The sequence below is a fragment of the Lutjanus erythropterus genome, chromosome 14 (genome assembly GCF_056507025.1).
Source record: "Lutjanus erythropterus isolate fLutEry1 chromosome 14, fLutEry1.hap2, whole genome shotgun sequence".
In the NCBI taxonomy this organism is placed as follows: Eukaryota; Metazoa; Chordata; class Actinopteri; order Lutjaniformes; family Lutjanidae; genus Lutjanus; species Lutjanus erythropterus.
Window position 1 is genome coordinate 5955892 of NC_139330.1, and position 17305 is coordinate 5973196.

The following is a 17305-nucleotide window of genomic DNA, read 5'->3' on the forward strand; positions in this document are numbered from 1 at the left end:
CCCTTTATAGTTGTTGTGTTCATATATAGTATATACCCCAATTAACTCATGGTGGAAGCAAAAAACAAAATAACAATACAGGGATATATTTTGGAGGACTGGTGGGAGAAGCAGCTAGAAAAACCTGTTGTCTGCAAGTTTGAGAAATAATATGAGGAAAATAGCTATACTATATATACTTTTGACTATTTTCAACTATCAGTCAGAGTTTTAGCAGTAGTTTCACTCCCAGCACCACGTATGATTTAATGAGAAACATTGGACCCTTGTCCTCACCTTACGCTGGCCTTCCACACTGGCATTAGCACCTGGACTCTTGTCCCTTGCAGAAAGGCAAAATGTATTACATTTTATGTGAAAATTAAATGCCAGGGGAGATTCTCACAGAAACACTGTCTCTGACAAAGGACTCCGGAGACTGATGAAAATATCTGTCTGTACGGACACTTGCTGAAAGGTATAACACTATGAGCTTGCACTCTCATTTCCTGCAAACATCAGGGGAGGCACCTTTTGTGGGGGGGGGGGGGCAAAACCTGAGATAAAGCACTAGTGTATTAGATTTAAATTTTACAAGCAGCATGAAGGAAATGCTGTCCATGCTGCTCGGATGTGTGAGTAAACAGATGTTTGCTAACTGCAAGACAACCTGATAAGGTGATGGAGTACTGTAAAAGGCTCACTGCTTGTACTAAGTTTCAAATAGAAAAGTCTTAATATAACCATTTTAAAACTGCTACACTGACTGTGGAATAGTTTGCAATGTATTTACAATCATATAAAACCATGAAAGTGCTGAAACAAAACATTCACTTCCCTATGTCCCAGTGTGCATGTATGACCAGTATGTGTGTTGGTTAAACTATTAAGAGTTTAATATCAAAATCAAGTTAGTTCACAGAAAGCAAAAAAAAAAAACAATCCAAGGTCTAGAACTATTTTTCTAATATTTAAAAGACAAAGAGAAGCTGTACTTATCCTGTGTCATGTCAAAGTAACACAACAGTAATATTACTAATATCCTGACAGCTCAACACTATCCAGAGGGAAATGTGTGTGAAAAGAAAGGAAGCTTGCTTCACCTGGCCAACATGTCTGTAAGGTTCTGATTACTGATGAAATGAGTAATAATAACCTCAAATCTTTTTACAGTATATCAGTACTTGGAGAAAAAACACACTGTAAGAATGAACATAATATTTTATCAGTATTAGCAATATGTTTGCAGTGACTGATATGTTTCTCAGGCTATCACACTCGGTTGTTTTGACTACCACTTGCTTGGCACACCTCTCCCACACCCACATATCACACTGTCACCCAAATTCAGATTTATTGACTCCAAACTGACAACAGCAGTAAACCCAACTCAAGCCTTTAAACAGACTCCCAGGAAACCTCAAGGTTATGTTGCAGATGCCAATTCTGCATGTAGAATCTGTAGCATCCAGTCACATGCTTCTTGCAATTTGTTGCCATCCGCTTGACAGTAGAAACAGTTTGCTGTCATATTTTAGCAGTTTGTTTCAGTTTCCAGATCAATGGCAAGGTTCTGTGGTTGAAAGGAAGCCATAAATGGACTCCACAGGGTTCCTGGTCCATTGTTGCAGGAAGTAGGGCACATCAGTTTCAAAGAATAGCCTTCAAGGACATGAATAGTGAGCTGATATGGAAGAACTTCTTCAGAGGAACAACATCTTTATTCAACACGTTATTAAATGGTTACTGAGCCAGAGGACTGGTGTGTGCTAAACATTATTTTTGTAGCTCCATTGAGCACAACCAACCTTCCTAAAGGGAAATGCACCGTTCCAAATTCTGCTCCGTGCCCCAAACAATCGCAATATGGCCAACTGCAAAAACCTGTCATTTTTTGATAAAGGAAAAATGTGTCACCAATATAATGAAGTACTGCAGTGGTACAGGGATGGCCTAAAAATCTTATTCTCCAGATGTAAGAAAACATGTTAGTTTGCTACAGACCACAACAAATATATCATCATGACACTGTAATCGCAATTTCAATCAAAGTAATCGCAATATGACTTCTTTTTACCACATCATGCAGCCCTAGCTTGAAGATTTAATTTTTAGGCTTTAAGTAAGAGACTTCTCAGTGTGGGATATCACCGCTTACATCCATGCTCATATACAACAACATCCCTCTCTGCTTTTTAAAATATCATTGGGGCTGTCAGGTGATCAGAAATGGGACTTAATCAGGCCTTTAAAACATATGACTTCCAACATGCACACATTTATACATTTTTTTCCTAAATGTGCAGAAGAGGCTCTGTGATTTTTTGTTTACTGATAATATACATTTTAAACAAAATAATAAACACACATTTCTGTTACTGAGAAATTTAAAGAAATTGGGAAGGAGAAAAGTGTCAAATTAACTATGTATAAGAAAAGACTATCGTCTGCATTCAGAGTAAGTCTCCATCAACCTTGTCCATTCGCTGGATCCATGTGCAGTGATGGGGACGTTCATCATGAAGTGATGACACGTTGGCATTATTTGTCAAAGGTATCGTTGTAAAAGATGGACATTGAAAAATTATTTTTAGCTTTCTGGCAGGATACCAGGCAGTGAAACATCCATCAACATAACATATTTACTGTGAAAATGGGAGAGGTGAATTAAAATGTGTTATCACTGACTTTCTCCTTTGACTTGTTCTGTATGTGGAGTTCAGATTTATTCAAAATACTAATAAGAAATGTACAAAACTTCAGCGATGGCATTGAAATTGGCCAAAGTACAAGAGTATTAAAGTAAAGGAGTATTATTTGGGGATACCACGACAGTAGTGTTTTAACTTAGTTATCTATCAGCCTACTTAAATTCTGGTTAAAAAGTTATTTAGTTACCTAATGGATACAAAAGGTGACATACAGCAAATAATAAATGACTGCTGACTTGTGAAATGATGATACAACAGGAAAACAAACTTATATTAAGAACCCTTTCCATCCAAAGAACCCTTTTTTAGAAGGATGTGTTCTAAAATGACTTTTGAAATCCTTGAAGAACTATTTGATCAAGGGTTGACATAAAAAAGTTCTTAATAGAACCCCCCAAGAGTGATCTAAATAAAACCCTTGGAAAACATAAAAGGTTCTTGCTAGAAGCCCTTGGATGTGTCTTAGATGAAAACTTTGGACTATAAAGGTTCTTGGCAGAATTCCCTGGATGGGTTCTTATCAGCACCCTTTAACGGTAGAAAGGGTTGGTTCTGGTTGGAACCATTACACCACAGAATCTCACAGGAGGTTCTGGATGAAACTTTTCATAGACGATACCAGGCGAAGCCCTTTATGTCGTTCTAGGTAGAACTCTCTGTAAGGGTTCCAAATAGGACCTCCGTAAAAGGTTGTACCAGGAATCAAAAAGGGTTCTCCATGGGGACAGGTCAAAGAACACTTTACTGTTCTAGTTAGTAGTATATAATAGAGCCCGACCAGTACATCAAAGTGGCCAATGTTATCAGGTGATATTAGCTTATTACAGATAAACTGGGAGCAGCATATTTACTTTTCAGCTCTACTGTAGCAGAGGCTTATATCATTGAGAGGCAGATCGAGCCAAAATCTTTGTCCATGGTGTAAATGTTAATATTTTGAGGTTGACAAAAGGTGCAAGTGAAGAGCTGTGGGTTGTGGTTCTTGCACACAGTGGCAAGAAAACTGTGCTTTGTTTTTTAAGCACACTGGACAACGTTCTTATCAGTAAAGGCTCCTCCGTATCACACAAAGCTGCCCTGCAGAATAAAACAGCTATTTGTCATTGTTTTCAGAATGCTCTTAAAAGTAGTACTAGGCTACCACTTTCCAATAAAATTCAGTCAGCACATGTAGGTGGACAAGAATCACAGACAAAAAAGAAAGCACTTCAGTGTATTTACAAGAGGATTGCATCCTCTCTAGCTTCTTTTCTACAAATGGCGTTAAAAAAGGCACAGAGAAAGCCAATGATTTATTTAAAGGGCCCAGGGGTATTTTGCCCTGTTGCTTAAGGGTCTTATGCACCACTGCTTTGAAGTACTGAGCAGTCCAAGGAAATGTATAAATGGACAGAGGCTGGAGATTGAAAGGCTAGGCTTTCAAACTTAGGGTTCATCAAAGATCACAAAAAGCTATTTGGGCTCTAAAAGGAAGTGGGTGTTTAAGTTGCAGACATCCATCCTCTCTGTCAAGTTGAAGGTACATTTTATCTAGCCTAATATTACACTGTGTAGACTTTGTGAGTAACTGCAAGATTCATTCTCTACAGACAGTGAGTAACATTTCACTTTGACAGAATATTTTTACTTTGGCTATTATCTCTTCATCACTGCCGTTCATGTTTTTGCTCAACATCAAAATGCATCCTAATGCAAATAGCTATACTCTTGCACTCATAAATGCATGCTTTTATCTGTCTAAGATGTAACATGGCTGAAATGCATTTACTTGACCTACTTATGATGTTACTGTTAATGTGTACTGTAGCCATCAGAAGAAAAAGGAGTCATAGCGACAATGAAATTCCACACCACTGAGAGTGCTTTAACATAAACACACATGCAATGTAATGAACAAAAGTGTGGAAAAAACACTTAATATCACACTGTCATCCATTACCACTGGTTCTGTGTAATTGTATGGATTCCTAATAAAGATGAAGAATACACACCTGGTTAAACAGTGACAATTTCATTAAAATAACAATGGAATTGTGCTATATTATAATTACCCCACTATAATTATTCCACCATGACAACATTGTTCTTGTACAACTCCAAAGGGTAATTATACAGCAGAAAAAAAGGATTCAAATTTGCTGCAGAAATATGGACAATGTCAACTATAAATTTGATGAAACACAGAGAAAAATGTGCACATTTCTAATCCCACAACTGACAGAAATTCACCAAATGATAGCTACATGAGGCCATCAAATTGTTTTAAACATCAAATAAATAATGTTCTTAAAATTCACTAGACATACACATGCTTATTAAGTGCGTTCACCACTGAATACACATCAATCTACCTTGAAGAAAAACATGCTCCAGTGGAAGAAATAGGAAATTTCTATGTCAAGCCTGTAATTATTCCATTTGTGAAGAGATAAATGGACAGTACTGTCAAATATGGCCTTAAAGAAAAATCAACTTTAAAGGTTAGATTTGTATGGAGGCTGTGCATACAGCACACATGGAGCTTGGTCTCCACCTACTGGCAAATAAAAATGCAATGCCCTTAAAAAAAGAGAGAGAGAGAGAGAGAGAGAGAGAGAGAAAGGAGTCTCTGGTTCTGCATCATCAACATCAACAACAGGGAAGTGAGACTATGCAGCCAAAATTAGATTTATCACGTTTTCATATTTATCGTATTACTGTAGCCTTCAACAAAGTATGACTTTGCCTCAGCACACAGTCCACTTATGCTGTCATCTTCACAAACAGCTATTCACTGCAGAGACATATGTATAGTCACACATCCCGTTTGACTTTCAAAATAATCAACGGTCAAGCACTGCCTCAACATATTATTATTACATTCAAAGTATTTAGCTTTAAATTACCTACATAACTGATCAGAATCTGCAGCCAATCTGTGACAATCTCACAGTATACTGCTGTAACACCAACTGTCAGAATAAATCTGGCATAACAGAAAACAACTTCAAATCTTATCATAAAAACATGTGTAATGACCTGAGGAACATGTCATATTAAGTGATGGCTCCTCTAAACTTGGAAAGCATTTGCAATATTTAAAATGCACTATAACTTTACTCCCAAAATATTCTGTAAGGAACTGAGCGCAGTATCAATCAAAACCGCAAGGCTGTGATTTTTGTATTTTAGGCGGTTTTACAAGCACTCCACCTTCCTTATCAACAGCCAAAGGTTACAACACCACAACAAATTTGCAAGCAGATCATTCTGCACCACACACTCCCAGAGCTATGATCACATGTATACATGCCTGCGGCGAGTAGCAAAATCTTTCAAGCTTCCCTCTTATCCCTCTCCCAGCTCCTGGAATGCATACTCTGGCTATGTCTAAGATTTTTCAGCTGGATAAGAAAATTTATGACAAACACCCCTTTTTTCTTTGAATGGCATGAACAAACTATGCAGGCAATGTATAATCAAAGCATTAATGTGGAATTAAAACTATAAAAGAGCATAGCATAAATGACACACAGCAACTTCAGCAGCCACTCAAAACAATTATAAACATCTGGATTGTGACTTGTGATTTATTCTAACACTTTATAATCAGACTGAGATACATAAATATAACAGTACTAAACTAACCTCTAAACCAACGATATGAGTTTTGATGTGTGACAAATGTAATAAGTGTAACTGCTGCACTATAAGCATGGTTTCCAGGCAGCTTGGCCATTAAATGAATTAAATTACTGACAGGACACAGCTCTGCATTCAAGACTAAGCCTAAAGAAATATTCATTTTTTAAGGTCTATATATACCAAACTTACCACTAAAGTAAATATCTAATACAAACTCTAGAAATCAATCGTGTGTATGAAATTACATTTCTGTGTCCAGAGGACAGCATACGGTCCTTTGAATGCTGAATTCACGTTCAGTGTTCATGGTCTGTGAAAGCCAATTTTCTGATGTCACCATACCAGTGGAAGTGGTTTCTTTGATTGGGCTGTCTGGGCAAGGAGACAGCTTGTCTTCCTTGCATTTGGCATTTCTGAACAGACGGTACATAACAGTGTTGCTGACAGGCACTTTAAGCCAGCATCTGTTAGAAAACGTGTGATCTAGTGTCTTTGGCATGACTGAATTTGCTATCGTCAAAGACAACAAACTCATGTTATCCCTTAATATGACAATAATGAAGAAATTTCAGTGGTACTAATAGCTTTGAGTTATGAATTTATCAGCCAAATTGCCTGGATACTGTCCCCATGAATAGCAACTACACACAAATACTAGAATTATTGAACAATCCATGGGGACTGGACCTGCCCTCTCATAGCAAGAGAATCAGGCAGGATAAGTCCAAACCTACTAATCGATACAACACAGTATGCCACATGCCAAAAACAAACTGTCACTGCCAGTGAAATGTTCTAATTTTGCTGAATGCAAGCTAAATGTGACAATTACGACAAGTGAGATGCGTGAAGACTAGCTTGGTGAACGTACGGGAACAGTTGTTGCTGGTGGTTGTTTTGGAAAGTAATACTGCACACAGGGTTTTTATTGTTGTTGTTGTTGTTGTTGTTTTGTTTTGCCAAGTGGAACAGGGCAGGGAACACAAGCCCTGAGAAAATGCAAAGCTTGTAAACAAGCCCTCAGTTTGCCATATAGTTCAGAGTTGGAAGAGAAAATATTAATAAAAGAGTAAACAATTCACAAAATCCTGCCACAAGCTGGATTAAAAGTACATTCTATTTTTTTTCCATGAAATCCCTTAAAGGAGAAATCTGTAATATATTCACTGTGATAAATCATAAAATGTCCATGATATCAGAAATTAGCCAGAACTGCTTCAACCACAAGTCGTATATCAATGCCTGTAGGTGGCGCATCTAAAAATGCGGCGGCTATTATCTTGCCTGTAGATGGCGATGTCAACAACTTTACATCTGCGTGTCCCAGCTGCTGCTGCTATTAATAAACCTGCTCCACAGCATACATTTTGACTCACAGCAGGAACTGCACAGGTGAGACCAATTTCGCTAACAATGGCTCAACTCTCCCAGTAAGCCATGACAGGGAGCCAGAATGGACGATACCAGGACCTGGAAGTAGCTCACCTTAGTGGAATGCATCTGTTCTTTTCTTACTATGACAAGCCAAAATGTCTGCTGTGAAAATGTCTGTTTCCTATCCTATTTTGGGTTTGCATGTGTAAAACTGGTCTGACCATGAACCCACAGCTTCAGTCTTGTGGAGAGAGTGTAGCCTGCATGCAATCAAAATGTTTGTCATGCCTCAAAGGACCTGCACACTCACACAGGTGTTTTCACTTATTTTGGCTGATTAGATTTCTGCTCAGGTTGAAGTTAGGCTAAGCTATGCTGGACTTAGTGTATATAAGACCACCACATTTCATGAACCAAATGATAAAGATGTAATTCAAAGTGAGTAGGAGGGTCAGACAAATGTCAATCAAGCACAGACTGCACTTGTCCGCACACTCCTTAGATGATGTCTGATCAGGTAAAACAGGTGATAATACTTGTGAAGGTGACCCAAGGGTGATGAAGGGCAAAGCTATATGCTTTGGTGAGAGCTACTGAATGCAAAAAATCTATATATATGTCTAAGGATGTGTTTTCATTACCATAACCAAGCCTTGAATTTCATCATTTTCGGGGAAAGGCAGCTTGGCCTGTCATGATGTCAATTTTTCAAGGGAGCAAAGGCAAAATGCCAGGACAGCAAAGCCATCAAATAAAACAACGATTTTAAGTCCATATGAATAATTAATTTAACTATTTTGCGCTAAGTCATTATTTTGAGAAGGTTTTCCATTATTACAATTTATGACATCTGCCTTATGACATGCAACTTATTACAGCCACAGAATTGTAGAGTCAGGCTTCACGATCAAACAAAGTTTATCACATCAATACTTCTGTCCATATTCTCACACTCCATTTCTTGCACCCATCCTGAGCGCTCCGTCTCTGCTGGGAGTCTGCAGCCCAGTTTGCCAGTGATTCATACGAGGGTTGAAATCTAACCCACCTCGGGTTATGTGCGCAGTGTTTGCCAAATAAGAATCTCAACAAAAGACACTGGTGTCTAAAAACAGGATTGACAGGAAAGAGGCAGAAGAGGAAATGTCGAAATCAGCTGGAGCAGAGTCAGCAGAGCACCAAGGCCACTGTGGTCACAGGGCAGATCATTTTCAGCAGGGCACAAGGCTAAACTGAGTGTCCACTGTGAAATTCCTGCACTGATCACTGACATTACTTTGAACACAATATTGGAAATATTTCAGCAGATTCTAGTTGGTTTACTGCAGGTAAAAAAATAAGAAGAATGTAAGCCTAAAGAAGGCAAACCCACAGCTACTGCCAATTATGATGTATCAAGAATGAAAGTGACTCCTCTTTAAACCAGTGCTCAAGTCTGACCGCACCAAAGTGTTACATAACCCACAATGAACTCACAAGAACAAAAGTTTTTGTCATAGCCATAAACCTGATTAACCAGCCTTCTAAAACATTATCATCACCTTTCCTGTCCTGCCTTAAGAGTTTGTAGCCAGTCAAATGCAACATCAATACATGCAAAGCTGCATACTTAATGAAACTACTGCGGAAATCAAGCGATTGCTTCTGTATAGTAGGCACCAGCAAACAAAATATATTATGAATATAAACACAATTTAACATTATACAAATTTATAAATGTTGAAAATACAAAATAACACTACATTATGAAACAACTGTGAGGTTATATTTGCATTATTTAACATATAAATGACTAATAATGAAAGATGGGAAAAATTTAACAAGGCAGAGTCTACAAGAAATGCATATGGTAAACTGCAAATAGTGCAATGATATGAGTAAATATGAACACTGTACCCTCATTACGACACAGTCAGCAAGATATCAATGATACTAAAATGTGTCTCCATATGAAGGTCATAAAAGCAATTCACTTTGTGTTCACCAATAACAGAGTGATGAGAATATTATATGCGCTCCATCTAATGCATAAGTCACATGCAACTGAAAACATTTCAGTGCCCTTAATATGCAACAGTAAATTTAATCTATTATTGACAGCCGTAGTTGACTAATGTAGGCTGCCTGCTATCTGACAGATTCTATTCATTTTAATGCTCACAGTGGGCTTTTTGCCAGGAAACACTGTAAATGTTTTAATGTCCCTGATATTGCATCATCATGGAAAAAACAAACTGTTCCGTCCGTCCATTAACATAACCCTGTGATAAGGGCTTTTCGCCATCTATTATTTCAACAGCACTGCCCATTACAGTTCATTTTATTATTCTCATTCATTTTAATGTTGTGATCTTGTTTATATCAGGTTGTGTGAGTAAAATCTTATTTTAAAGACCAGAGGATGCTCTAGCATCACTGAGCCATTGCTACAGGATTTTAATGTACCTTAAAGTGATAGCCGAACTGACTGCTCCACAGCAGGAAAGACGTGCAGCCAAAGTTACTATAGAGATACCCTGTGTGAAAATGAGTCACCTCTGTGGGAAACGATGAGCCAGTGTGAATGCCAAACTTAGACTACTAACCCATTAAGATAGCTGTGTGGATGAGTCAGGTTTTACTGGCTTGAAATGTACATCAACTGAAAGACGAGAAAGGGTTTGATAACATAGGAGAATGATAAAACAGACATAATTAGGACTTTGTATCATTTCAAAAATTGAGATATCAGTACCGATATCAATGCCAGTACTGTTAAAGTGACACTGATACCAACAGAGTACTTCATTTGATACCTTATTTTTTTCATCCTGCTAACTCAGTCATTGATCTCCCCACACCACAGACTATACGGGGTGTAGCTGCTGCAATAATGGGCCAATCACATGTCACATTAAATTGGGGCTGGTAATGACAAATCATGAATTGATAAATTCCCTTTAAGAAAAAAAAAAAGAATCATTAAATGATAATGTATGTTTTGTGTACCATTTCTCCAGAGCTCACAGTCTGCTGTTTGACATTGTTTTGACCCATTTATTGAATAAGGACAGGTGGACAAGAGCAGCTGTTTTCTTGTAGGAGCCTTATTGTTTTATTATTCTATTTGTCTTAAATGTTTGTCTTTAATGAATTAGTGTTTCACATTACCAATTAGCTGCTTGAATTGCTTAAATAAAACTTAAACTACGAAAAATATGTGCATTTTTGTATCTTATTTATTATTAATGATTAATCAATTAATTGATTGTTAGCATTTACTATGGAGCAAAACCATACAAATAGTCACTTTTTTTTAGATCTCGGTACAAAGAGGATCAAACACAGGTGTTGCTGTACTGATTTATTTTGGTTGACACCCTGCCCTACCTATAATGATTGATCACAGAACAACTAAACTCAATAAAAATATTCAAACAAAAAGGCTCATTAAAAATAGGTTCTGTAGTAATCCTCTCTAGGTAAAATTTGTGAAAAGAATATTTATTTTTTTTATATACACACCCATAGACAGGTATTGAGAGAATGCACTTACTGTAATATCCATACAGCACAGTGTCTTCAATTTGTCCCCTTGTCTCATTGTTTGCTGCCCATTCCTGGAGGGATAAGTCCATGGTGAAAAGTAGAATTAAATACAACAGTAAAAGAAATGAAACGTGTGAAAACAGGCATAATTTCAATTAAAGATCATTAAAAAATACAATAATGCGTGCAGTGTGATAATTAACACCAACACAGAGGGAAGTATGGTAAATTTTCTGAATACTGTTCCCACATATTTGTTAACTGTATTCTAACTATTCGAGACATTAGAATGAAACAAGAATCACAGTGCACCGACTGAATGAACGAATCAATCCAAAATCTTGGGAAGGGATAGGTCATGCCAAACTAGTAGCCGTGTGGGTTAGAGCAGTGCTCTGGCTGCTTTGTTTATCTAGGTTCACAAACTGAATTCAGACATGAACAGAGAATGACACAAAACTGATAGGCATGGGGTGAAATACCTCAAAGCTGTCAGAGGTTTGTCTGAATCTATTTTTATTCATGCATAGCTCATGTGTGGGAAATTGTCCATCATAAAATTGAATTTCTTGCATTTTACTTTAAGAATGAGTTAACCAACTGGAAAAAAAGAATGAAAAAACATTTTAAAAAACAGGTACTGCTTTTTTAGAGCAACAACGTAAAGGAAACTGTTTGTGTCAGTTCTGTCAGTTTCTCCAGTGTCATGACTCTCACTGCTCTGAGTCATGCTCAGATGATCTTTTATGCTTTCATTTTTGTTGTTTACACTTTCAAATTTCAGCAGAAGAGCAACCACTTGCTCTCATGCCTCTTTGCTTATTTATAATCTCCTTATTGCAAAGATTCATCACCAAAAGATCACAAAAAGAAATCATGTTTGATTAGGTGTGTTCCTGGCGACTGAACATGTGCAGTCTATGTTAGGTGGCCAGGACTAAACGGTACAAAAAAACAAAACAAAGGAAACAAATACCCTTTAGCAATCACAGCAGCTCACAACCCACACGTAGCAAATGAAGATATCATTACACACTTTGCTAAATCTTCAAATGGATAGAAACAAATTAAATGACTTGGCAAAAAATTTATGAGCCAAGAAATGCATTCAGCATTTAGATTGGACAAAAACCTTGTCCACTTTGTCTAATTCTAAGAAAATTACAAAGCACAGTTAAAAGCTGCCTCAGGAAAAGTCATTAACATTTCTCAAATTGATTTTACTGGTGCTGTTAGAAGAACAGATACTAACCTTATAGGTACCATTGGGATACTTCATGAATGAAACAAGGAATATGTCCACTGGCAGAAGTGCAGACGTTATCAAAGCGATGGCCAGTGCACATATTGCTGTGATAGTTGAAACAACTTCACTCTCCTGACGGCTTTGAAATTTCCGAATGTAGACCCAACAGAAAACCAGGATTCCCTAAACAAGCGGGGAAAATATTTAGACTGATGATCAATTTAAAACACATGGAGTATAATGTCATTATGAAGAAGAGTAAAAATGAGTAATGTCATTAGCACTTTTAGCCCAGAGAGATCTATCAATTATACAGCCAAATATATTATATTAATTCTGAGAGACTATATACAGTATAGGGGATTAAATTTTTATGTTTGACTTCAGAAATATTGGCTTAACAAAACTCAAAAGAAGGAAATAAGAAAAGAACTAATGCATTAATGAGATTAATGAGACACACAGAAGTTGAAACAACTGTAAAATATCAAGTAATCCCATTTAATACCCTGCAACAAATTCTACCTTTGTGTAGTTTACACTGATCAGTGTTTAACTGCTATATTTTGTTCAACTTCATCACGCCGTGTTAGTAATATTATGAGTTCCTATGATCAACACTGCTTGGAAGCTGTAGCTACAGAGTGTGTGGTGCTGAATGCTGAAAAGAAATGCTCAAACCAAAGTGTTAACACAACAAGCAGGGAATTATATACTGAGAATAGCTTGACTGCAGGTGCTGAGGAACAGCTGATCTGATTATATCATACTCGCTCCTCTTATCCTCTTTCAGCATGGGAGTGAACATAGACTCAGTAACACTGTTAAAGGGACAGTTCCCAAAATAAAAAATACATATTTTTCCTCTGGTTTGTAGCCTTATTTATCAATATAGTTTGTTTAGGTGTGAGTTTGTTGTTGTTTTATTGCCTTTTAGTTCCAATATATCCAAGAGAATGCAGACATCTCTATAGCCAGTATCTCCAAAACTCCCCATTTGAATTGTGCCACAAATTTCACATGTGATGTTTGTCAATCTAAAAGATAATTTCAAAAGTCAAGAAAGCCACAGTTCTTAATAAAACTGTTTAAGACCATGAAGATACATAATTAAGGAGACTACAAACCCAACAGTTGCCCAAGTGCTGTCGTGACTTTCTCCTCCAAAAGCCAATGTTAGCCACTGAAGATACGAGGCCTTTGTGTTTTCATTCTGTCACACATGCAATTGGTTTGCTCGTTTTTTGATTACTGTGTAATAAAATGACCGGGAGTTGCTAACAAAACACTTCAGGTATGATACCGTTTCACAGAATATTGGTGTTTATAATGTATATTGTGCAAAATGAGAGATGTTCACTGAGCAGTTTCACACAAAACTAAACTAAGAAAACCCACCACAATTTGGAAAGCTCTTGCCTTGTAAAATTATCTTCTAAATTGATAAACATCATATGTGTAAATCATGACATAATTTGTGACAACAGCAACAAAAAATTAATTGTCCCCTGCCACACTGTTCAGATTTGTTCCTAAGTAGGGTTGCATAGGGCACATGAGAAGATGATGAACTTTGCCTCTTTAGAGTACTACAGGCCACAGAGAAATTATTTATTTTATTTTTGGGATGAACTGTCCCTTTTATGATTGACAGGACATAATACAAAGTTGACTTTTTATGAGAAGCAAAATTAATAGACAATTATGTACTAAACTCAAATTCCTTGAACTAGTTTATGGGTTCAGCTAATATATTCTGTTGATGTTTAACATGAAATAGACTACAAAGAGAGGCAGGAAACTCATTAGACAGACAAGCAAAAAAAGACGCTTCAAAATGACAAGGTCATATTCTAGGCACACAAGCTGTAAGAAGTGAGGACACTGCTAAAACTAGTCCCTTCAGATCAAGGGCTGCCATTCACAGAGAGGATCAATTAAAGGCCCGCAGTCTTAAGCCTCTGGCTGCTTGTTTTGCCAGGTAATGACGCAGGCTTTGCATCCAAATAAGATCCATTGAAAGGTTTGCACAAATAAGAGCGTTGCTGGTGGCTGGTAGGGAAGCAGAGCAATTTATTGGCATCCAGGCATTCTCCTGGACGGCTTCTGATTTAGCCATGTGACTCTGAATGACAGCTGAAATAATGAGCGCTAAATTGGGCAGCAGATTACCTAGCTGACCAACTTCAAGGCATTCATTTAAGTACTTCTAAAGCCATAGCCTCTACATGCGTAAATATATGACTAACAAGAAACGGAAGGTTACATATAAGTGTGTTTCTATCTGTTGCTCTTTTTCAACAGTACTGAATTATTCATACGGGGGAGCAAAGCTAACAGGGTAAACAGTGCAGTTTCTTGCTGTTGCTAAGAAAAAATCTAACCGATGTCCATTATCTGTATAATAAAGTAAGAATACCCGCCCCCCTATACCCACCACTGTCCTGAGCAGTATTAATATAAGAGTACACCACAGTGAGCGCTTTTTACCCAACAACAGCCTGTAAGTGTTAAGTGTGTCACGGCTAATGTTAGCTAAAGCCAATCCAAAGCCATTATTGACGTTAATACACCGTAGCCATGTCGCGTAGGGTAACACACTAACCCAGCGACCTGTTCACCCGCTAAAAACACACAAAACAAAATGTACAACGCTCTACTACTCGATGAAGCGAACAGACAACTTCATACTCGCTTACCAAAAGTATGAGGGTGAAAATAGACCAACCGAGCACAGACTCGGAGAGCAACGGCTGAGCCGCCATCTTCACTTCCTGCAATAACAAACCCACGTGCTCCCGTTGACGTCACCGCGGCGGAGGGCGAGCGGCAGCCGTGACGTCTCCACAGAAAGTCCGTCTGTGTGTTGATAGTGTCGAAATGTGTGTTGATTATTACGGGAGTTTAAGTGAACTGTAAGATGTAACAGCTGTTGAGACAGGACAGCAGTCTGAAGAAGGAGAGGAGCATTACTACCAAAGTACAAGTCTCTCTTTTCTAATGTACACTGGAAACAACATGGCCTCTCCCATATAAATACATGATTTCACTTTAATCCCTAAAGTTCTGTTGTAATGCGTCCTTAATTACCCTCAAATTCAGTCTAATAAGAGTTTAAGTGTGTGAAATGATAAACTTTAGTTTACAGTTCAGTGCTGTTGTAGTGTGTCCCTAATTATCATCTAATAAAGTCTCATAAGGGTCTAACAATGAAAAAACTTTAGTTTACAGTACATTTTCATTGTAATGTGTCCTTAATTTCCATCTAAAGAAGTAAAATAAAGGCCTAATGGTGGGAATTAATACACTTTAGTTTACAGAATACTTCTAATGTAATGTGTCCTTAATTACCATCTAATTTGGTCTAACTTGGTGTAACCGAAATTAGTGTATAATATCTATCCCACCAACAAATGTGAATTTTGTAAGAATGAACAATAAACAGCTCAACATCTATTTTATGAATGTCAGTGCACATCAGGGTTCTGGGTCAAAAAATTAGGGTTACTTGATACAAATCAATCGTTCAGTTTAGCTGGCTGACAAGGATTGGATAATATATAACAAAAGCAAAAAACAAAAAGTATCTATTCATATTACTGATGAAATTTCACATCCATAAAGAATGTTTTTAAGTAATTTTGATCTGATATCCTACCTTTTCTGTTACAATTATTCTGTTTTCTCAGTGGAAAGTGACCAGATATTTTTGGTTATTCTCCACCACAGCATACACTTCCACTGGAGTGACACACATTTATCTGTTGCCCTCAATATTCTATATAACCAGATGACATCCTAAGACTATAGAGGACAGGTGAAACACAGTTATGTCCACAGGATTAGGACACAATTACGTTCAAAGTCCTTTTTTTGCCCCAAGGACACACCAAGGTGGCATCTGTGCTAAGCAGTGGGGCATTTAGGCCAACCACAAGGAAACCTGGGGCCAACCAGACGGTGGCTTTGGCTTACCTGAGGGACACTTCTGGGGTAATTGGACTATTCACTTGGCATGTGGCCTCAATAAGGATGCGGGGCACTAAGCTGACCATTTGGTTCCCCGTTTAAATACATTTATGAAAAATTATAATAGGATCTTTCAACTGTTTCCTTGTTTTCTGTTATATGTGTCATTGTCTCCTTTTTCTGTGCTTTTCTAAAATTTACAGAAGCATCTCTGTCACACATAACCTACCTTGGAAATATATAAACTTGGTTCATTCCCAAACTCTTGCAGGCGCCATACCCATATTCAGTATTCATCCAGTGTATCCGTGAAACTGATCTGGTTCATTAAGCTTTAAATTTGCTGAAAAAGTAGAAGTAGGTCACTGGAAATAGGGTGCATTGCACCTGTAGCTGCATTCCCATGTGTGCAGCAGATCATTGGGGTAATATTTGCTATCAATTATCCACCACAGTGGCCCACACCAGCAAACAGACACTCTCGCTGGTGCTGAAACTAGTCCCTCAGCTGAAGTGATTGTTAATGTTAATGAGCCAAATGCAAAATTATATCTTAGTACAGATGTCGGACTAGTGGCTCACTGGAAGAGTGTCTTTTATGAGCAGCATAGATCTGCTCTCTTTACATTAAACTTGTTTTTTTTTTTGTTTTTTTTTTCAGTTTTCTTTCTTGGCTTTGGTCTCGTACATTTCTCTTGTAGTTTATGCACTCTCAGAAATACGGGTTCTAAAATGGTTCTTCCTGAAGGGAATTTGTTTGTAAAGAACCATTTTTTGGGGAAAGTGTTTATCAAGCATTCTTTGTAAGACAGAGGGTTTCTTCCCCAAAAAACCCTTTTAGATGAAAGAGTTCTTCAAGGATTGGTGAAATTCT

The 17305-nt window shown here is 37.6% G+C and overlaps 1 protein-coding gene across 1 annotated transcript in view; it reads right to left on the bottom strand.

Moving 5' to 3' along the window:
• Positions 1–15316, bottom strand: part of lmbrd1 (LMBR1 domain containing 1) — an 80187-nt gene extending 64871 nt beyond the window's left edge. The window contains exons 1-3 of the mRNA XM_084736505.1: positions 15162–15316; positions 12469–12645; positions 11224–11287 (exon numbers count right to left, since the gene is read on the bottom strand). Of these exons, the coding sequence (XP_084592631.1) occupies positions 11224–11287; positions 12469–12645; positions 15162–15227 (307 nt within the window). The 5' untranslated portion in view covers positions 15228–15316. The remainder of the gene's footprint in view (positions 1–11223; positions 11288–12468; positions 12646–15161) is intronic.
• Positions 15317–17305: the final 1989 nt, after the last annotated feature.